Source organism: Phalacrocorax aristotelis, chromosome 6 (genome assembly GCF_949628215.1).
Source record: "Phalacrocorax aristotelis chromosome 6, bGulAri2.1, whole genome shotgun sequence".
Taxonomy (NCBI): Eukaryota; Metazoa; Chordata; class Aves; order Suliformes; family Phalacrocoracidae; genus Phalacrocorax; species Phalacrocorax aristotelis.
Genome location: NC_134281.1, coordinates 41819953 through 41842274, shown reverse-complemented (window position 1 = coordinate 41842274; position 22322 = coordinate 41819953). Strand labels below are relative to the sequence as shown.

Here is a 22322-nt window from a genome sequence, read left to right as displayed (position 1 = left end):
GTGTGTCAGCATGAGGAACTCTGTGGATGCCATGATCTAAGCAGAGCACTTGGCTCTTCAGCTAACACAGTAGGGAAGAAAACCCGACCTTCCAGCAGTGTCACTGGCTGAAGAGCTGTAGGCTCAGCCGGAAGATGGACCCAAGTTGTGTAGCACACCTGGACAGCAATTCTCTGGCAGCTTCAGTTCACCCACAGGCTTTTGGTTTTCTTGTATTATAATACGTGTTATTTTACACACTGCCAGTACTTTCAGAAAGCTGTGGAATCGTGTAAGCCAGAGATGCACCAAAGTCAGTGCTGGGCACAGAAGTAGAGACTGGCATTTGGAAAGGGGAAGGTTCTTGTGTACACGGTGGGTTGGAGGACATTTCTGCCTTCGCTGAAGGACAGCAGCTATGGTTTGGTTTTAACACTACTGTAGTCTCACGAGTGCCAACAACTGTTTCTAACAGGCCTGAAAATCTTGGTTCTACTGAATAAATAGCTGAGGTATTGCTGTACAGTTTGAAAGCAGGTACAAGGCTCCTCAGGAAAAAAGGGAAAAAAAAAAAAACCAACACCCAAAACCCACAATGAAAAACACCCCCTACTGCATAGTAATTTGCAGATGTAAACTGAACTAAACTCTGCAATTTCTCCTTCTGCACAGCACAGCCTCCAATGCCAATAGTTCAGAGAATACAAATAGATTGAAAAATTATATACATAACAAAGCATGTAGTAAGAAAATAAATCATAAAGCAATTAATGGTAGTATAGTTTAATTGGGAGTCAGGCAATCCTTAATTCTGCTCTGTCACTATATGTAAAAAAAACCTCAAACCCATCCTTGTTTAAAGGCTCCTCCCCTGACCTCACTGCGCTCTGTCACATACCAAACTGTCATTGACATTAGCACGTTCTGGGGCTGTCTCTGCAGTGTTGGTTGTGTGTGTGTGAATCAGCTGTTCTGGGAACTTCCAACTGTGTCACTTACGAATACTGTAAATGAAGTGTCTACAAGCTGAGTGTGTTTATTCAGTTTTTCCAGCTTTATTTGTTGTGGAAAAAGTAAGCACAGCCAACATTATACCCATGGCAGCTGAGACAAAATGAAGAAGGTGCTCTTGAGTAATTGTAACGTCATTGAGGGTGAGTACAGTTTAGCAGTTTACCTACACTGTAAGAGTTCACTATGAAGCAATAAAACTTAAATATTTTCACAAGAATTCAGAATTTTTCTGAGGGTGTGCATGCAAAAGCTCTGCCCACAGTACAGCCTTTCTCTTTAGAAGTGTAGGTCGAGTGGCATTGATGTGTATCAGGACACATAAATAGGAATCTTTGTCTCTAGAGGCTGTGAAAGCTAAAAACCACAGCCTTCCCTCCCAGCACAGCTGGGTGAAAGACTGCGAAATGTTCAGGTGGCTTGAAGAACGTCTGCTTTCAATGAAATAACGTGTGAAACCACACACTATAAGATGGAAGGAGGCAGAGTGGTTTCAGGTTCTAATTAGCCTGTTCTCTCATGTTCAGCATGAGATTGGGGTGCAATCCTTCCCACCCATACAAAAACATTAGTTTTGAGTGTATCCCTTTTCTTTGTCCTTGAGATGGCCTCCAGGGGTGATAAAGTGAGAGTCATATGATCCACCTTGTGTGGAACTGGAAATGGTTCTTAACAGCCCCAGCTGTTTCTGAAAGGCAAAAGCCCAGTACACCAGGAGGTCAGAGAAACAGTAACTGCTTAAATAGCTCAGGCATGTATGAGGAGTATTTGCAGGAGAATCTTAGTATATAATGTTGTATTTCCCTAAAAAATGATTAAATACCAAATTTCATGGTATTTAATAATTGCCATGGTGTAAGTTACTGCTGTAACTCATCATCGTCCGTCATCACCTTCACTGCTATTGTCTGTAAAAGTTTTATTTTGGTCTTTGACGGCTACGCAGAACAGCTTGATTTAGACTGGCATACAGTTCATTTACAGACTGTCTTCAGATCAATAATTATTTAATTTCCAGCTACTGAGATTACAGTCAGGTTATAGGAACTGTGGCTGGTTCGGGCTAACCTTCCATTATCCCACAAAGCAGTCAGCTGGTCAGTCTCCGACATACAGCAACCAACAGCCCAGAAAGCTTAAATGAGCATGGTGTAGAAGGTAAACAGAGTAACTGACCTGATCCCTTTCAAATAATTACTAACATGCACAGTGCAAAAGCATTTTTATTAATTAAAAACTTCCAAAGCTTGAGTGCGTACATGTTTAACCACAAACTGGAACACATTTAAAATTTAATTTCTCAGAATTTTGGTTGTAAAAACCAGTTTAACTGTCTGAGTAGCAGTACTTTGCAGTGGTAGCAAGAAAGCAGAGTCAATCTGTGCATTTATGTTGAACTTTTTATCTCGCTCTCTGACAATTTTGCTGCACTCTTTCACCAGGAGCGAGGCAGCACCTTACCCATTTGAGATGCAGGGTAGTCACCAGGCTGGAGAGGAGGTTTTGAGGATAACGAAAAAGAGAATAAACTGTGTTACAACAACTCTCACCATACATCATTCAATACCAAAGCTAAACTAAAAGTTGACCTAAAAAGCAAATGTTATTAGAGCCCAGTGTTTTAATGCTGTGGGCTTAAAGCCAAGACCTTTAGATAGTGTGTCTTGGGTTGACTTTAGCGGAAACATCTTTGTAGATGATAAATACGTCCCTAACTGTGGCAGCCCCTGACAGGGAAATTGTTGCTTCTCACATGTTCAGCAGTTGGAATAATTCCTTGTGCAACAGAGCTTCCTCTATCTTTTGAGCCCAATCATCATCAGAAAAAGCGGTAAATTTCTTGGCGGGCTGTTGCAAAACTACATGCGTTAATTTAAATCCTGTCTTGCTAGCTTTTTGGGGATGTTGAACTGATTAAGCGAGCATGTGCACACACATGCACCCCCTACCCTGGCAGGAAGCAACAGTTTCCCACAGGAGGCCCGGGAGCCAAAGTTCGTCTTTTAACATGTTTTTTTTTTCTCACCCAGTTCTTGGAGGGAGAGATACAGTGGGGTTTTTGCTTTGGTGGTGTGGAGTTTGTTTTTGTTGGTGTTTTTTGTTTGTGGTTTTTTTTTTTTTTTTAAGGCAGCATAATTATATATTTGCGGTAAGAATCTACATAAAATACAGTTTATTTTGCATGCAGAAGCAAACCTAAATCAGCATTTTGTACACATGCTCACATAAAACAACCATGATGTATTATTTACATTGAGATTATCTGGTTGTGCACATTGTTAAGTTTAAATAGATGCCAGAAATTTTATCTAGATGTGCACCTGCCCAGCGCAACGAGCAATCCCGAACTGGTATTTGCTGGGGAGATAGGTTTACAGTCATTTCTTCTCTCCTTTTAAGTACAGTCAAGCAGATGTAGAACTTTGGGTTGATGTGGAATGCATTTTTCACATAATGCCTGTGGAGAGAAGGAATGGCTAAAATAAATAGCAATTAGACAACAGCATCATCGTTCATGTGATCTGTTCAGCATTTTATGTCTGTCCTATGCCCAGTACCAGCCTCACTGCATAAAAAAAATAGACACACGTATGTCCTAAGGCAATGGAGAGCAACAGCCAGCCTCCCTTGAATGGCAGTAACGTTTTAAGATGTTTTAGGGAAATGCTGTAGTTTTTATCTGCAGAAAAAGTTGAGAAATAATTGCTAAACGATCATTCAGCTATCACGACAATATCTTTTTAAACTCGTAAGAAAGCAAAGGGCTTTACAGTGTAGTTCACACTTGGGAAGGGATAGGGAGAACCAGAAGAAGTAAAGGTGTCTCTCTTTTTTGGCCATAAAGTACAAAACCAATAGTCACTGGACAGTACGATCTAATAGTAGAGACACGAGTGCTCCCTGACCCAACTACAAATTGAAGCCTTGTAGTTGTGGTCAGTATGAGTTTAGTTCACACTAATAAGCCAGTGTAAGGCTTTGATTACTGTACCATAGGAAGGCCATGCTCCATTCTGTAGGACTCAGAAATTATGCTGCATGGAGAAAATGAGCTGCTAAACAGGATGCTAGCGCTGCTCTCCTGCACTGGGTTGCCATCCCTCGATTACTCTGCCTTTGGTGGGGTGGTTGCTTTGGAAGGAGTAAGGAGTAGCAAGAATCTCTGGCATAAGCAGCTAGTAAGTATTAGGGTAACATTAGCTTGTGGACAAGCAGGGTTTTAAAGCTTTTTTTTCTTGTGCTACTAGGTTACTTGCGCTTACAAAATAAAACCTAACCTTCACTGAGAAGCAAAACGCGTGTGTCTGAGCTCCCCCTGCACTAACTCAGTTATACAGCTTGTAGAACCTGTAGATCTACTTTTCCATAGTCCTAGATTACAAGATTGGAGTACTTGAACCTTCCAAAGGAGAGGTGTCCTCACACCAAACGGGGAATTGAAAGAATCTGCAGACATTCTCATCTGTAGAGGCTTCTTTGTCTCACTAGACTCTATGAAACAGGAGCACCCAGTTTCCTCACGCACAGGTAATACAGGATGACAGACGAGGTCAGTCGCTAACTGGGCTTTTCCTTACAACAGTGGAACAGACAAGTAGCCAAAGGAGGAAGAATTCAAAACACCACAAAACCTGTCTTGAGGTGTCTGTTAGTATATTGTTTTATGCTTTCTGCTCTGGGAATGCTAAGGAAGTTGGTGCGGGAGGGTTGGTCAGCAGCAAGCCCAGCCTGCCTGAGGTACAAGTACGGAGGTGGAAGAGGAGGGCGAGATGCTTCTGGGGAAGGAAGGGGGTGCTTGGAAGTGGGTGGCTGCTGCTGCTGCTATTTCAGCTGGACCATCTGGCATGCAACCCACTGTCCTCTCCTGGAAAAAAGCGCTGCTTGGAGGCCCTTGGAGGCTGAGCTGTCCTGGCTGGCTGTGTACGGCCTGCCAGGAGTGAGCTGAGGAGTCTGCCTGTGCATTAGTAACACCATGAAGAAGGGCGCTCACAGCAGCTTTGCAGGAAAGCAAAGCCTGAGCCCAGGCAGTGAAGTACCCCTGCTGTCAATAGCATAGCAGGGCTGCAGGCGGCAGCCTCCTTGGTGAACTCCAGGGTGTCAGTCGTGGCATCTAAGAAGGTATAACCTGAAGTACGCAAGTGTTCTTGCTTTCATTGCATGTATTACAGCTGACTTGCCATTCATGAAAAAACATCCAGTTAGAAACTGACGGGGCTGATGAGGAGAAATGCTATCAGATGTCTTAGAGTGGGACAGAGTTTCTACAGCTTCAGTATGTCATTTTGCTTAACAAACCAGTAACAAGAAATACCACACACAGAGTAACGACTGTTTTCCCACCAAGCTATTACAGTCTTAACTGCAGGCCTACATACTGGGTCACTCTGCAAATGTTTTAAAATTAAGTACCTCAGTCCTTAAGATTACACTGCCTGTACGTGGCAGCTGGAGAAGCCACACAGCAGACCAAGGAGCTACTTACCTCAGTCAAGGAGTGACTTCAGGAATGCAGCACTACTGCCAGTCTGAACGTACTCTGTGGAGGAGGAAAATCAGTTTTCATAAACAGAACAATGGTGTTATTACAGAATTTGTGAAAATCCCCACCCAAATATGAGTTAAATAAGTTACTGCAGTGGTTAACAGAACCCTTTGATACAGTTACTGTGTCTCAACAGTAATTTAGGAGATTGTCTTAATTACCTGTGAGCATATGCACATATGCTACATCATTACTAATGATGACAAAGCAAAACGGGATGTGTTACGAGTATTAGAAGCTGTTCCTTCCTTTTTTTTGCTATTAATAATAAAAGAGTACATAAAAATCCATAAGGACCATATCAGCAGATTCAACAGAATCCAATCAAGGATTGTGTGAGAGGAAAAACTGTCCCCTGAATCCTCTGAGGGGATGGCAGAAAGAAAGGCAACCACACCTGAGCTCCTTACTCCAGGAGGGCAAGGCCAGGGTGAAGGGCTGAGCAGATGGCTGGAAGAAGTAGAGGAAAAGTGTGCAAGGGTAGAAAGGAACTCCGGGAATGAGAACATACAGGGAGAGGGTCCGGAAGCAGGTGCATCTGGGTGCCAAGATTTCCAAATAGCTTTCTGCAGCAGATGACCAGCTCTGGCCTCAGTACCTGTAGCATCTACTGATGGTTCATTTTGATTCCACCACCACAAAAAGGTGAATTCAGAATAATTCGCTTTATATTAAACATCCTGAGAACAGCAAACATATTTAGAGTGGCTTGTAGCTAAAAAGACTCCTACAATGAGGAAAGGGGCTGCACATAAACCAAGTCGGAGAGAAGGATGGAAGTCACCGAAGACATGGGTGGTGGTGGGGAAGGTTCGCCTCAGTTCTCCTCGTTTGGCATGCTGCGACTCCTCAGGAGTCACACGCTTCCTGTATGTGATGTGATGCAGAAGACCTGCCTGTGGCGCTGACAGGAGGTGCTGGGGTGTTACCTGGAGCTGACCTGGCCAAGCCAGAAACTCTGTCCTAAGCTAGGTCTTAACAAGGTTGCTCCATAAAAAAGGCATCCAGTTCAACTTTGCCTCAGATACAGCTTTTCAGCATGATGCCTAAGAAACACCGTTTATTTACACAGATTAGCATCAAAAACCCACTGCTATTGCTTAAAATAGGAAACTGTCCATCCAGTCTTGCATGACAAGTAACAGAAAAAAACTGACATTTCATTACAAGTTGCTATTCTTTGGTTTCTTTGTGCTAAACGCAACTTCCGCATTCAGTCTTTTATGAACCCTTTAATCCCCGATAGCAGCAATCTGATGATGAAGTACTTAACCCACACATGCCAAAGCAACTGTGCCAAGATCTGCACTTCACTCTGAGAAGCTGTCTTAAAAACTGAGCTGCCCAGATTCATATAAAAGATCATTAACTCAGCTTTCTTTCCAAACATAGACTGTGACAGCACGTTTTGACAAAACAGCCCTATTTATAGTCATATTTATACAGATGACATTAAGATTTAGATATTCAAATAATCAAATATGATTTACTACTCATATGCTCCAAAAACTTATGCTTGTTATAGCAGTTTAAGCTTTTTTCTTTTTTTTTAATGTATGAGCTAACGAAGATAATGAGTTGCTCTTAAAAAACCCCAGCAAAACAGACAAAAAAAAACCCCCGAACAACCCTTCCCTCTCCTGATATTTTTATATGCAGACCTCCTAAGTAAGTTAAACAATATAAAACCATAGAGAACATTAGCGAAACTTCTGTGTGAAAACCTGTTGTGACCAGAGCAGCTAGGAAAGGAAGGCATCCGTGGAGGCGACCAGAAAGGCGCCTGGGCCGCAGCCGGCGACGGCACAAGCTCTAGGTGGGTGCGTGACCAGCTTGCTCTCTCCTCCTCAGCTCGGCGCTGTAGGGTTGCATAGGGTGAGGCAGCGTCTGGGGCCACCTGAAACCTCACCCCTGCGCGGGGGGTTGGTAGCAGCCTTGCTGCCCTTCGCCATGGTGTCTCCTGGCCCCAGCCCACAAAAGCATTAAAAGGGCAGAATCTTCCCAAGTTTCTTTTCCCCTCCTACTTCCACGGCCATTCTTTCCCAAGTTTGACTGCTCTAAAACATTTACAGATCTAAAAAGCAGAGAGAAAAAAATGTTCACCTGTCAGGTGATATAAAACCAATCTTCTACTAAATGTGCCAGAATAATTTTTCTCCACCTCAACCACAGTTAAAACCTTCAGTCTATTCATTACTGTCTTTTTATAGTATTTTTATTTAATAAAACCTATTAAGACTACCATACAAATCTCTTTACTTATGCTTTTATCTTTTAACTGATCAATTTTTATATTGCTGACATCCCTTCTTCACCATTTGCTCATTTAAAAATTCATAGTATATGAGCTATGTCTCTGGAGAAAACGTCTATAAAATTTGTTACAGCTGGCAAATGTGTATGAGTCAGTGATAGCACATGACTAAATGCTTCACAGAAAATAAAATTTGTTTCTGTAGTAAGCAGAACTGTTTAAATGTTATTTATTTTTATGTTTCAAAGAAAATATATTGTGAAGTGCTGCATTGATTTAATACGCAACAATGTCTGTGTACACGCTGTACAAGGAAAATTTATGAAACCTTTGCACAACTCCTTTAATTGAATTTTCCAAATCTCTCACCACACACAAATAATCAATATCTTCTGCAGAGAAAACCAGTCAGAATTATTACAGTCTTTCTTTTCAATTTTGTTGTCATCAGCACATACAGAGCACCTGGATATTTGTAATGTCTGGGTAGCAAGTTATTTACACCTCTTAAACATATAATTGCTACTAAGTGAGTCCAAACTAATGTTTCTTTTCTTTTTTATTTAAAATAATTGTATTCATGGGAGAAAGCGGTATTTATTCTAATGTAGGAGTTGCTACATGTAGCTGTTGAAAGAACTACAATTCTTTTTAATTTTTCATTAAGCTTAATACTTGAACGTCTAGATCCACTAGAATTAAAAATTAATAGCTATTGCGTCTGCAAATAGGTACATAGGAAAATAGAATATAAACACAAGTGTGAAATTCATTAATAAATGTGGCTGACACCTAAATATAAAATGCAGGTTGACAGTTCTATATGTATATACGTCTGAGGCCTATAGTCATATGTCTCATGTGCATTTCTGTATCTGCCACAGAAGTTAATAGCTTAATATTTCATCTACATAGCAGAGGATGTTAAATCATAGGAGAGGTTTGTAATTTGCCCCCTTCCTTCCATCCAAAAAGCTTATCAAGCCAGTGACCTCAGACCCAGCTGCTTCTCATATCTCAGGTTGTATTTTAAAATGCACGCTCTTAAGGTGCAGGTACAATCCGACGGACCCGTAACCTGCTGGGAAAGAGTGCAGCGTGTGTGGGTCAATCAGAAACCTGTCTGCAGCTCCTTTACCTTTTGGTAGCATTCTTTCAGTAGACAAGATTACACACTTGTCCTAGGAAAATCACTAGTGCTGCAGATTTGGGGGGCCAGCCTAAGTGGGTTTGTCACCTCTTCTTGACTGTAAAGGACTTTGCATGGTTACAGACTAAAAAAAGAGCCCCTTGCACAGAATGAGAGAAGATGTGCAGTCAAATTTAGCCTGAGCAATCACAGCTTTTAATCCACACAATACTAATTAGAATACAACACACTCCTCAAGGTGCATTTTGGGGCCATCTCACAATTAGTTTTGATTGTAAATGCAGGAGGGCAGCACGGTTTCTCTGGGTCTCTGCACGACATTCAAAATAACTTATGAGTAAACAAAACAGGTGAGTTGCCCTAAGTTCTTGTGTGCAAACGCACACTCACACGTTCAGCACTGTAACAGTCTTAATTCTGTTTTGCTTAGTGCAGTTCCACTTACAAGTGTTCACACTGAGGTGTAACTTAAAAACATAACCAAGATTAACTTTTCTACTTGTAGAAACTTGTCTACTTGTAGAGAAGCCTTGTGAGCACAAGTACAGATAGATCTTCCACACAGAAGAGCAGATGAACAAGGCCAGGCTCCCTCCTGCACCACATAAACAATGTCATGATTTCCTGAAGCTGTCTCACTGATGACATAGAACGTAACACTTACAGGGTACACTCATGTCCATCAGCTGGTTTCAGCTCCAAGGAATCATCTACTGTTTGGGAACGTGTGCAGTGCATCTACACCATCTCTCCCTTTAATCTGCCATTCACCTGCACCTTAAGGGCCTAAGTCGTGCCAGTCACGGTGACTGTTCTACAGGAAATCCTGCAAAGTGCTGCCCAACTGCAGCCCCTTTGTTCCACTTTTGGCCACGAGAAGACCCTTGGCCTAAGGTTCCTCTGTCCTGTGGTAAAGGCAGTGTGTACTCCACACTGCAGCTGCAAAACAGATGTAGTCTGTGGAAGCATCAGCTCTGGCCTACGCAGCCTTGGGCTTTCTGGTACTAGGCTGACTGACCTTGAATGCAATTGAATACCAGGCTTCAGAGTGTATTTTCAGACCTTCAGAAAATACTAATTCTTAATTCAATTTCTGTCTTAGTTTCACAGGCTTCCCAAGTAGGCCAAGAGGGCAACTCATATCTTGGTTGCATGCAGGACTTCAGAGTACTGATGACCGTTGCCTCTCTTCCAAACACTATGTAGGGACATTAACTCAGTGCCGACAGTTCTGATGCGTGGCAAAACATCAAACCTGGCCTTTAGTGTTACGTTAAGAACTTCAGTAAGCATACTGTTTGCAAACACAAGCTCTAAGCCTCCATCCAGTAATAATCTATTTGAAAAAAAAGTCCTTCAGCACCACCTTTGCTGCTTTTAGAGGTGTTGTACACCACAAAAAGGCTGCTGGACAGACCTTGTTAAACTTCTGCTGGAAAGAAACCTAGGATTTAGCTGGAAGGACCTTGGTGGAACTAAGGAACTGTTGTTTGTGTCAGCATTAGCAGATTTTTCCAGATGAAAAAAAAAATGGAAGAACTGAACTTCAGAAAAGCCCCTATCACAAATGCCTAGAAGTCGGGTTTGCACAAACTAGAACATACGGTTCATCCTTACAGTCAGCTTATGTATCAGTTCATAAGAAAGAGGCCAACAGATTTGTTAGATAAAAAGGCCGTTCCCAATACCTAAGCCCAACCCCTGCATCCACCTCATCACTTCCCTGACAAGTGAGTACTTGCTGTAAGTAAAGGTAATTATGGTATTTGTTCCATTTGCTCTCACGGAATGGAGACTCTGGAAAGAAACTCAGTTTCTGAATAGGTTTACTTATAAATTCATTCAGTTCACTTCATAAATTTCTGCTTAGCCAGTTCTCGAGACTTACTTTTCCCAGAAAAGGTATAACAACATTTCTTCCCTGCAGGTGAGTAAAAAGTTGGGCTGAGAAAAAAAAGCTATGTTTTTTAGGTTAGAGTTTTCACAGTCAGAAAAATCCACAGATATATTCCTGAAAATATACATCTGAAGTCTGGTGTATTGCCCTTTTCCCAGAAGACCCCAAAGGAGGAGGAAGGATAGGTGGGAGACACACACCCAAGTATGTCTAAAGGTCAACACAACACAATACAATCGTATTCTACTTTATTTGAGAATGAGGTAGAAATATATTGTAAACTTGATTTACCCTCGCTCACAGCAACCCACCAGCAGTCCAGACCCAAGCTATTTAGTTGCTTACACACAAAGACTCAATACAAAGCCCAAACTCAAACTGACATGAATTGGGATAAACTGTGGAATATTATGTTCTTACCATTTTATCTGCTTTGAGAAGGAACTCTGCTTATTAAGGAGGCATCTGTACTTTGCAACATTCTGAAATGGGATTTTATGTTTCACTGTACATACACCGTATTCAAAAAATTGGATTGGCGAGCAGGAACTCAGTATTACTTCGTCCCCGATCTCTCCAGCTTTGCTTTCATTAGTAATTTCAAGTGGCATTAAATGAAAATCCATTAAGTTAACCCTGATCTAGTCTCTTGGAGAGCCACCACTACTGTCGCAAAGAGCGCAAACTTCCGGCACTTGCATTAAAAACAATATGAAAGTTACAATGTTTAGAACTAAACTTAATAGTGGTGATCATACTTGCCCATGGGCTTGGCAGGATGAATAACACCACAGAAAATAAAGTATTTGTTATTTCATTATGAGGTACAGTCTGAAAATAGTTTTCCTTAACACTGCAACTATTCGATCTGCTATAACTCTTTCTTGTTTCTTGGACAGCAGACGGAGCCACGGACATGATTTACGTCAGTGTTTTTCTTTTTGGGAAGCAAAAGTATTAGTCTAATTTGTAACAACCAGCTTAAGTAGCTTTCCTGCTCAGAATGTTATCTTCACTCCCTGAAACTCTGAACCTATTAAATTTTCCTTTAAAATATGCATATTGCAACCTACACATTTATTCTCAACACACATAAAGCATGTTTTGGACTGCAACATACCAACCAGATTTCATCTCTTGGCAGCTGCTTTACAGTTTGCTTACATTCTATTCAAAAACATTTTGTTTACTGTAAATGCTAGTCATGGACAAACAATGATGCTGTTTTTTGTGCTAGTCACACAAAATGATATACTGAGTCCTACACAATGCTGCCCATTGAGCAAGGAATGTTTTGTATTAAGTTGTTTTAAGTAGAGGTTGCTTATGTAAAGTAAATAAATTTCATGCCTCACCATGTGATGATAATGTGACATTCCATCTGTATCAAGCCACAGAACAGTCATAAGTTTTAAGTCTTGAGCATAACTAATTAAAAATAATTATGAAAAACCACATCCAAAACTAAAAGGCAAAGTAAAACATCTCCAAATGCTTTTCTTTATCACATACTTCTCCACATCTCCTACTACTGTATTTCCAAGACTGCAAAATTGGATTCATTCTTTATTAAAGCAAAATTGACATTGAAACATCATAAAAATTGGTCAACTTAAACTCATAACCCTAATTGCCAGCCTACTTTCACAAAATACCTCATTTCTCATCTAACAAGACTTGATATATGTTTAGCGTTAGGGGCTAGTTTCTAGAGCAAAGATGGAGCTATAAATGTATATCCTGGTGACCATTAAAAAGCAGTGCACAAAGGAAGCAATGACTTTAAAGTCAAAGTTTAAATCTGCAACGGCCCATCATGTTCACCATTATCAGTGCCAGAGAGGGGCTGTGATCGTTTGAACAGAAGGACATAGGGAGCTGTAAATCAGAAATAGCAGATTACACAAATGAGCCAAATTCCTTAAAAAGTGATGTCACTCCATTTTGCGGTAACCTGCTGGAGCTGAGGAAACTTAAGTTTGATCAATTTTCTTTCCTTTAAGAGAATTCCCCACAGCAGAAATAACTTAGGCCTGTGGAAGAGCAGATACAACCAAATGCACAGGGGCTGCTTGTGATACGAAGCAGTCCTGCTGGCTGGGATAGCTGGCAGACAAAGCAGAAGAGATGCCATCACTGATTTTGATTCTGGTTTTGCTCCGTTTTAAGATAGAACACATGAAGATAACAGAAATATCAGAATATCAGTGGTGAATGTTTACTAATTTCACTGGGTGTGAGAGAAAAAAAATCTTGTTTGTATCCCCCTGCCACTTTCCCAGCTAGACAAGGCACTAAAGTGGCTGTGTGGGCCACGCTACATTAAATGCCACCAACTTCAAATATTTTCACAGCACTAGTTATGAAGAAACCTAATAGTTAGGATTTCACAGTCCCCTGGAGTGTGCTAAATACCTCACAATACATGTAAGGTGAAAAAGGTTTTCCTGCAAAGACTGTATGCTACTTGGCTTATACACTGAAAATGCAGGGTGGGGGAAGAGAGTGAGGAGGAACAAGGATAACTGACACACATTAAAGGTATATGAACTCTCTAGGACCAGACTACACTTACTTCTAGGCCATGCCTCAAGTGCAAGACCATTAATGATTTCTTCTCTTTGCACAGTTTTATGGAGAAACACCCAATAGAATGAAAATAGCTGAAAAGATGAAATTTACATGAGAGTAGTGCGAAAGTTTTGGCTAGCCTGCATGCTTAGAAGAAACATATTTGATTATCATAATTCTCACATACTAAAGGTTACCCAACTTATTTCAAGTGGAAAGAACTAAGAAGGAATCAACTAAAAGGAATCATCAAATAATCTGTTACACAGGAGTTGTAAAAAGTTTCTTACTTTGGGCAGGAAGGTTTCCATCGTTTCTTTTCAACAGCTGCAGTTCTTTTGCTTGACTCACTGAACAAATAAATAAATCAATATATAATATCAATATAAAATCAATAGATGTTGCCCCAGAGATTTCAAAGAAAATAATATCTTTGCCTCCTTTTTCACTTTCAAAGCATTCGTATTTTCCTTCAAGCAATGACAAAACCAAAACCAAAACCACGACCCTTATCTATCCATTGTGGTCAAAAAATTAACTAAATATTTTCAAAATGAAGAGAATTTTGAGAAGTTGTGCTTACATGCCTCATACCACATTTTGTTCCCATTTTTGTCTTCTAGTGCTGACATAGTGCTTCGTTCCCAATTACGAGATGGGGGCGTGGGGAAAGATGATTCTTTCCCATTTTGAAAGCAACAAGAAGCTAACAGAAAGAGTGGATGTAACAGAAAATGTCGACAATAGGTCTGACATCTCATTTGGGCAGTCTTACTGCCCTATCCACAGTGTAGGGTAGGTAATGTAAACACAGACTATTTTCAGAAAACTTCATTTTGTATAAGAAATCATCTGGTAATATGCATGACAGTGGGAACTAGTACAGTGTATACACATGCAAAATGAAAACTGAATAAGCATTGGAATACAAGTCAGGAAAGGAATGGTAATTTAAACAACAGTAGCTGCGGGAAATGTGTGATGCATAAATTCCACTGCTGGGGCTCAAGCACCTCATGCATTAGAAGAGTCACAGTGCTCCTTGGTAAGAACAAATTCTCTGGCACCTGTGGCTTTACTGTCCACCTGTTTCCAACTGCGAAAAAAGGAGCGAAAAAAGGAGTCATCATAGGTTTTGTTCTCCTATAGCTAGTTCCAGTGTTTTTACACTCTGCAGAAAACAGAGCAACTGGACAGGCTGTGGAATAATGTCTACCAGCACAACATCCCATTTGCTGCAGGTTAAGAAACTGTTCTATCTTCTTTGCGTGCTTGTCCAAAGACTGGACACAGGGACTATGTATAGACATATATTATTCGTATTCCCTGGTCAGCTGGAAACTAGATTATCAGTATGAAAAGTCTACAAGAACAAGGTTATATTTGCAAACCTTTGAGGAGAAGCAGTGATAGGTAAATGCAGTCTTGGACACCCACCTGTACGACAAACATGTCATGTGGGTACAGATAAAAGGTGTCGCTATTGTGCAAAGAAATGAGCAAACTGTTCTGAAGCACGAAGATTTGGGGCCCCTGTGGTGCCTACAGCTACCTTCCACCACTTTTAACTCTTGAAGGAGCGACCTGGTAAGGGAGATCTTTGCTTCTTCTCCCTGAAAACAATTAGGGTTTTTTTTCCTGCTGTTATACATAACACAAGTTTTTTGCATTAGAGTATTTCCCCTTCCAGTTGCAGAGGCAGTTGGGATGAGAAGCATGAATGCACTTTTCGCTGCTGAGGATTCGCGTCCCAAGAACCTCCGACTTAGAGTAACGATAAAAAGTTTCCCAAAAATGGACACAACAAAATGAAAATCTTTGGTTTTCTGGGTTCCTTTTGAAAAGTATTACAGATGCGCCATCTGTAAAATGCCCTTATCCCAACACAATAAGCAGCCCGTATGTCCATCATTTAAAGACACATGAATAGCAATTTTTAAAGCCTGGAAACCTATGTTCAGCCTAATCCTCCTAACAGGCAAACAAACAAAACTACTTCCTTGCAAAAAGAGAAGAAAGGCAATGCAATCAAAGTGCAAACGTTTAGCCTAATCACTAGCTAACTACCCACTAAGTATCTAACTATTTACATAAGAAAAGGTGTTGCTCTTACAAGTTTTTCCTCCCCATCTGTGACTGTGAGTTAGAAGAGTGGGCCGTTGGGGTTGCCTTTCTTTTATGTCCCTGGTTGGATGCACAGGCACATTTAAGGTGCATTTGTCCTGACCAAAGAACTCACACATCAGAGTCCTGGGGTGTAACGCTCCATTATAACACAGAGTGGGGTATGACGCTAAGAAATGTTTGGAGTGATCATTGTTAAATTGTTATAAAGGGGATAAATAATATTGAAAACCCTCCTTACTTAGCATTTGGGTTTTCTGCACTTCATCACTCAAGGCGCAAGACAAGTCCGAGACACCAATAATATTTTCAAGCTCTCTACTGCCCTCTAAAGCCTGGAAAAAAAACCAAAATTAAAGACATTGTTAAATCTCGTTCCCAAACTACCTGCAATCTACAACTTATTAAAAACATCTGAAAGAAAGAACTTTTGGAAATTTTTCATAAGGTCTAAATTATGCATGAGACTCCATCTCACAAAGTCAACGGGACTAAAAAGTTTAAGGGTGTGAGAACATAGGCTACTTTTGAAAATGGCATTCAGGTGCCTTTTAAAGTGTTACTTAAAAATCTCCTGCTGTTTACGCTTTGTTCGTAAGTCTTCGGCTGTTTAAACAGATAACACTTGATCCCCAGAAAAGCAATCTTGGCACATGTACAAGCTTGCTATAATATGTTAGTAAAATGGAAATCTACAAGCATTTAAGATTCTATTGAACACACTCCTCAGCATTTCATGGTAGAATTAAAATCATACACTATAAATCTCAGGAGACACAGAAAGGATTTTTCAATACAGTTTTCCAAATAAACATTTCAATTAAAATATTTTAAATTAGTATCAGTCTTTTTTGTAAATAAAACATTGTCAGATCACCTATAAAAGTAGAATAAATCAATGCAATACTTTGAATACACTGAATTATTTCTCAGATATTGATATACAGCAATGAACCTTGTGCTAAATTTATTCAGGAAACCAAATGTGAATAAAACAGAAAAGTGATTTGCATTTTAGCATGTATTAAACAGACTATTAAATGATGATACATTAGAGGTAAATTAAATTGTACAATCACTTCAACACAAAGGAATATTTAAACTTCAGGGACATAAAAATTTATGCAATAATGATTCACACTCCAAATTATAAATAATAGTTGATAACTACTTCATATGCTTTTATTCATCTACAAAACGAGGAGTGATACAAATTAAAAATGGTGTATTTGGAGAAGAAACTTCTCTAGTTTTTTTTAAAAAAGTCTCTACTAAGTTCTGCGGTTTTTTGCATTTTCTGGATTTTGAAGTCCAGCTTGCCTGGTTTCAAGTATTTTATTTGCTTCCTTATTTCTTAAAACTCAAATATTGCATACAAGAGTTTCATTTTTATTTCAAATCCTATATTATAAGTAGATTAAAAAAAATCAGTGCAAACCAGACCTGTAGACTTTCCAGCTTTGCTCTTATTTTCACAGTTCTAACCAATGAACGTTTCACATTGGACTGCAATTCCATGAACCTGCATAAAAAGTTAAAATAAAACAATTTCAATTAGCCACACCACCACGCGCTGAAAATCGGTGTTTGCAACGTTTCCCAGAGTTTCTTCACATTGTAATCAGGATGCATCTAGATAAGCTGTGAACAGGTGGGCTGTGCAACCTGACTGTGTCATGTAACACCAAATATAACTTGCCTTTGGTTAGGATTTATATGCGAACCGCCAAATAAAAAAATAATCATAATTTTAAGGACAGGAATGCAGGTTCAGCAATATTAGAGGATTTTCTTATGATCGTGCAGGAAGGCAATGGTAAAAACAGGAATTTAACTCATTTGTTCCTCAGAGCAGGAATTGAATGAAGAGGACAAGCTCCCCAAACACACGGACTGTAAGACTGTATGACACTGCTTGTAGCCATAGGAAACCTGAGAAGTTAAAACCGATCCCAATAGAGACAACATCACATGATGTTATTTGTTCAACTTTGTTGTACTGTCTCCCCTTTTAAGTCACAATGTATTTTAGTACCAGCGTAATGATGGTCAGCTTTCAGGGTTTAATGGGTTCTGCAATAAAAACTAAAACAATATCCAATCAGATTAGATATAAACGGCTGACTTTAATGCATGATTAAGGATTTGCGCTGAATATGTATTGAGAAAAAAAATCCTCCAATGAGTATTTAAGGCTACTTTCTCTTTGAAGCAATTAAATATGCAAATCAAATGGAGGCAACAGAGAAATAACCTATTTACACCTTCTTCCCACAGAAGGGAGGATCACCCTTATAAGAAGCCCCAACATTAGAAAGAGAACTGCAGTATGAGGAAAACTTAGCACTGTTGCATTTCAACACGGCAACAGAAGGCTATGCGGTAAAGAAAATGCTAGTGTCAGTGTACTGTACAATGTATCTTCCATCTGTAAAAATAGAGTGTATGGAAGTTCACATGAATATTTCCATGTAGGTGTTAGTTTATAAATGTGTTTTACTAGCATGCGACCAACTGCTAGTCTTCTGAAAATCTTGCAATTTTTTAAAAACATACTGAATTATTGAATGCAAACATTTACAGGTCAATGAAGACTATGATTACTCAAATTGTTCTGCAATTCAGGGTTATTATCACTAGGAAACGAGTCCATATGTGTTGACCAAGGGGTTTACTGAACCACAACCCCCCCCTCCATTTAATCAAGTTACAGCTTTCCACTGGTATAACTGTACGATCTTACTTTTTTCTACCTAACATGCCATCCAAACAATCCTACTTCTGTCAAGCTCCATCACTTAGAAGATACTGTCGTACAACAAAGAAATTCCAAGCTAATGGTGGGTGAAATCATCCATTAGAAGAAAAAAACCCAACAAACACATTGAGACTTCAAGTGCAATAATCAAAAGGAAGAGCTACAACTTCAAACATAAGAAACATAATATTTAGTTGAGTAAATATCACAAATATTATTTGTTAGTAAAAAAGAAATGCATGCATAAAATACCTAGCCCCAAGAGAATTTTAATCTGGGACACCAGGTACAACTGTGATACAAATATTTAATACATACAACAGAATACAGAAGTAGAACAACAGAATCAACATCTACTTAAGCATATGATGGAAGAAACCCCTCAAGCACAAAACCCTAACTCTTTAATGTTGGTTAACCTGCATGAATACTGCACTAGCATGGTGATACTTCTTCCAATGACAGAAGCTGCAGCACAGCAGTTGCGCTCTGCCTTCAATATCAACGGGACTTACCAACGGGACTTACAGCATGACCTGTTGTCAGAAGCAGGAACAGAAGGAAAGTACAAAGAAGCTGGCCAACAAAGGAGTATGTAGGCCACTGAGGTTTGCATTACACTGAGAGATGAGCTCTTAGTGACAAACTGGGGTAACAGGAAATGCACCTCAGAATTTGGAGAGAAAGTATGCCAGACCTACAGACAGGAGAATTTACATAACATTGAATTGGATGCACAGGTACTGGGCCTGAATGAAATAAAGGACAGTCACATTACACAGAATGATAAAAAAATACATAATGCTGTAGAAGAGAGGTGATGTGGTTAAAGCCATGTTGGTGCTGAGCTGTGATTTAGACTTTCTTGGATAGATGTCGAAGATATTTATTAAGATTCCACCAGAGGACAAGTTGAAGCATCAACTAAAAAGGCAGGACAACACAACAGGATAACAAGATTTCAAGAAGAAAAATGCAGAAAGTGTTGAAGAAGAATGAGAATAAAAATTTTTTTTAAAAAATTTGCTAATAAGAGATTACAAGAATCTCTGGTGAATGCAATTTCAGTTGAGTAAAAAAGATGGAAATGGATGCAGGACTATCTAGGATAATATTCTATTAGCAGCAAGAAGTATGAACATGCTCATTGAGAAAGGAAACTTTCAGATTTTTAGCTAGATGAAAACTTAAACTCAAAGTAGTTTTACTGAGCATATACAATATCCATATTAAAAAAACCTTTTAACTTCCAGCACTTCTGAATTAGGTAACTTCCCATAAAGATGAAAAGCATCCCTAATACAATCCAGCTTACAGGCATTCACAGCTTTCCACTTTTTCACCAAGTTCTATCATGGATGAAAAAAATATTTCCTTTGCCTAATGGTTAGGTGTGGATGTGTTTATTTTGGCTGAAATACATTACAAATTTAGCCTGACACCCACTGTTGGCACAGAAAATTTCAGTTCAGTTTTCAGCTGAGATTTGGCAATGTTATAAACAACTAAAAATGTTTTTCATAACAGAAAAGATCAAGCAATACTAACAAAATGAGACACTAGCAGCCTTACTTCTAACACATCTTCTTTTCTTATCACATCTTACCACTTCTTCCTCACATCTATCGAGTTTAGGAAAGCAGTTTATCAGATACTTCACCTGAAACATTTATTTAAGTGCTTTACTCACTGTGGACTGCCCGAAGTCCATTAATGTCAGGAATCTTATAGCCTAAAATAAGATTATGGCAGAAAAGACAAGAATTTTAAAAGATTTTGCAAAGCAAATGTAAAGTTTCACCAGGATCATCTGTGGCTAGTTTTTAAGCAAAAAGCGTCCTGCATTACTGGTCCTGTACCTTTGGCAGTTAATGCTTCCAAAAATAAGATAAAGAAATGTACACTTTCAGAAAAGTCTGGAAAGGCAAAGCATACCTTCCTTTCAGTAGTTTAATTACGATACCTCATTGTGTAGTACTATGAGCGTGACTCCTGTAACTGGCAGTGTCATTTGCCCCACGCTACCAATGAAAGACCAAACTGGATGGACAGTTGTATTGCAAACCCGACATTAACGTGTACCTATAACTGTAAGCCTGCCATTCAGTGCCTTTGAACATCCAATCCTGTGGAATTAGAAGTATTAAAAATAATAGCTATTAATTTAATTATTTATGAAATATTAATCTTTGATAAGTAAAAAATCATGGCACTGCACCCACAACACACTTAATATACTTACGCATCCTCCTCTGTTTGAGGCTGCCCTCTTCTGGATAATCTGCTTTCTGAACCATTCTGGTCAGTTCCTTCTCCTAGGAGGTTCACAAGAAAGAAATGAAACAATGAGGATGAAAAAAAGATATCAAGTGTTTGAAACACATGAAAAAGATGTTAGTATGAACCCCGACTGTTCAACGATCTTTTAGGAAGAAAAAAAACCCAAAACTCACTTATGAAGCAGGACAGATTCCCTTGTAATGAAACACACTAAGTTCACTGTAATGTACTCTTTCATAATTTGACCTCTCATCAATTCACATTACATTTATATTTGTGGAAACCTTGGGGTTATTGTATTGATAAATGGAAGTTAGCATAATTCTGACATATAGTTACTGTGCTCTACTCAGCAGCTTTTTATCCTATTAACTGCCTAAATACAGCATATTAGCACAGGGCATTGTCATGAAAATACTGTAATGACTGCGCAATGAAACCTCCATTTTCCTTTAATAAAAACTGCCTGGCCCCCAACTCCATCTTGTAAACAACTACAAAGAGAAACTGCAAATTACTTCCAAAGGCACTGACATGTTATATTGACAATATAATATTCTAGCTCATCATATGACGGGGCATGATAAATCATATGCCAGTTGCTATTATTCTGCATGGTGAATCATATTTCTACATTTCAGTGCACTGATATTTTGAGCAGATGCGTGTTTTTGTGAGGAAACAGGAATAGGATATTACCACAAAAGTCCATTCCCATGGATTTCTTAATAAAACCTAGGCTTACGTGTGGTGCTTGTAAATTGGTGGGCTGCCTTTCTGTCATTGTAGGTTGGGCATTCTTAAATGAGCAGATTCCAAGATAAGTGTCTAACACAGACTGCTCTCCCAAAGTAGGTGGACAGGCAGATGTTTTTAGTGATACTGATTAAATTAAGAGTTAGTGCTGCACTAAAATAACATCTTTGGCTCACTGCTGCTATCTACTTGGGATTGTTCAACAGCCACTTACAAAGGCCTCGTGTATATATAACTACACCTTGGATCACAAAAGACTTCGTGAATTTCCATCGATTTACAAAGCTTATCACAACCTATACAATTCAGACAGAAATCATATTAGAACAAGAGCAGATAAAAATTTTATCTTGTGTATCAATTACTATTGTTTTTAAAGTCAGTACATTAGCTTGTCAATTCTGCTTGCTCTCCAATTAGCATATGAGGAGAAAAAAGTACTCTGCATCCCTCTTGACTAGTACTTCAAAAACAGTATATACTGTCACATTTGATAGGATCCCACAGTACAATCGTCTTTGGTGAATCTACTGAAACTAGTGAGGCCATAACTATTCATGATATTGTGGTCCACACAATCTATATGGTCACCTTTCAACACTTTGTTTTATCTGTCTAGGTTCTAGCAATAAAGAAGCCACATCTGAAGAGCAGAAATTATTTCTGTTTAGTTGTGATTGAAGTTGAAGACATCACATAATGTGGAGTTTTAGCAACTTCCACCTCAGGAATTTCCCCCCTGAACAGCATCAGTTACACACTCAGTCTCTCATCTTCTCCTGCAATGTAAAAGCTCCCTTTTTTGGACACAGTTCTATTCTCCAGTATAACAGATTTCTTTTGGATCTGATACTCATTAAAGACAAAATGGTGGAGGTGTATGCACACATACGAAGGGGGAGAAGCATAACTGTGCATTCATTCTTTTTTTTTCTGAAAAATGTTTTCCCCTTAGACAATGAGATCATTAGAGCATTTGACAATTAGTGACTTAGAACT

The 22322-nt window shown here is 39.3% G+C and overlaps 1 protein-coding gene across 2 annotated transcripts in view; it reads right to left on the bottom strand.

Moving 5' to 3' along the window:
- Positions 1 to 2195: 2195 nt before the first annotated feature.
- ITGB3BP (integrin subunit beta 3 binding protein) overlaps positions 2196 to 22322 on the bottom strand; it is a 36235-nt gene continuing 16108 nt past the window's right edge. For both annotated transcript variants that reach the window (XM_075097375.1, XM_075097374.1), the window contains exons 4-9: positions 20530 to 20602; positions 16973 to 17051; positions 15771 to 15864; positions 13696 to 13755; positions 5474 to 5527; positions 2196 to 3448 (exon numbers count right to left, since the gene is read on the bottom strand). In XM_075097375.1, the coding sequence (XP_074953476.1) occupies positions 5475 to 5527; positions 13696 to 13755; positions 15771 to 15864; positions 16973 to 17051; positions 20530 to 20602 (359 nt within the window). In that variant the 3' untranslated portion in view covers positions 2196 to 3448; position 5474. The remainder of the gene's footprint in view (positions 3449 to 5473; positions 5528 to 13695; positions 13756 to 15770; positions 15865 to 16972; positions 17052 to 20529; positions 20603 to 22322) is intronic.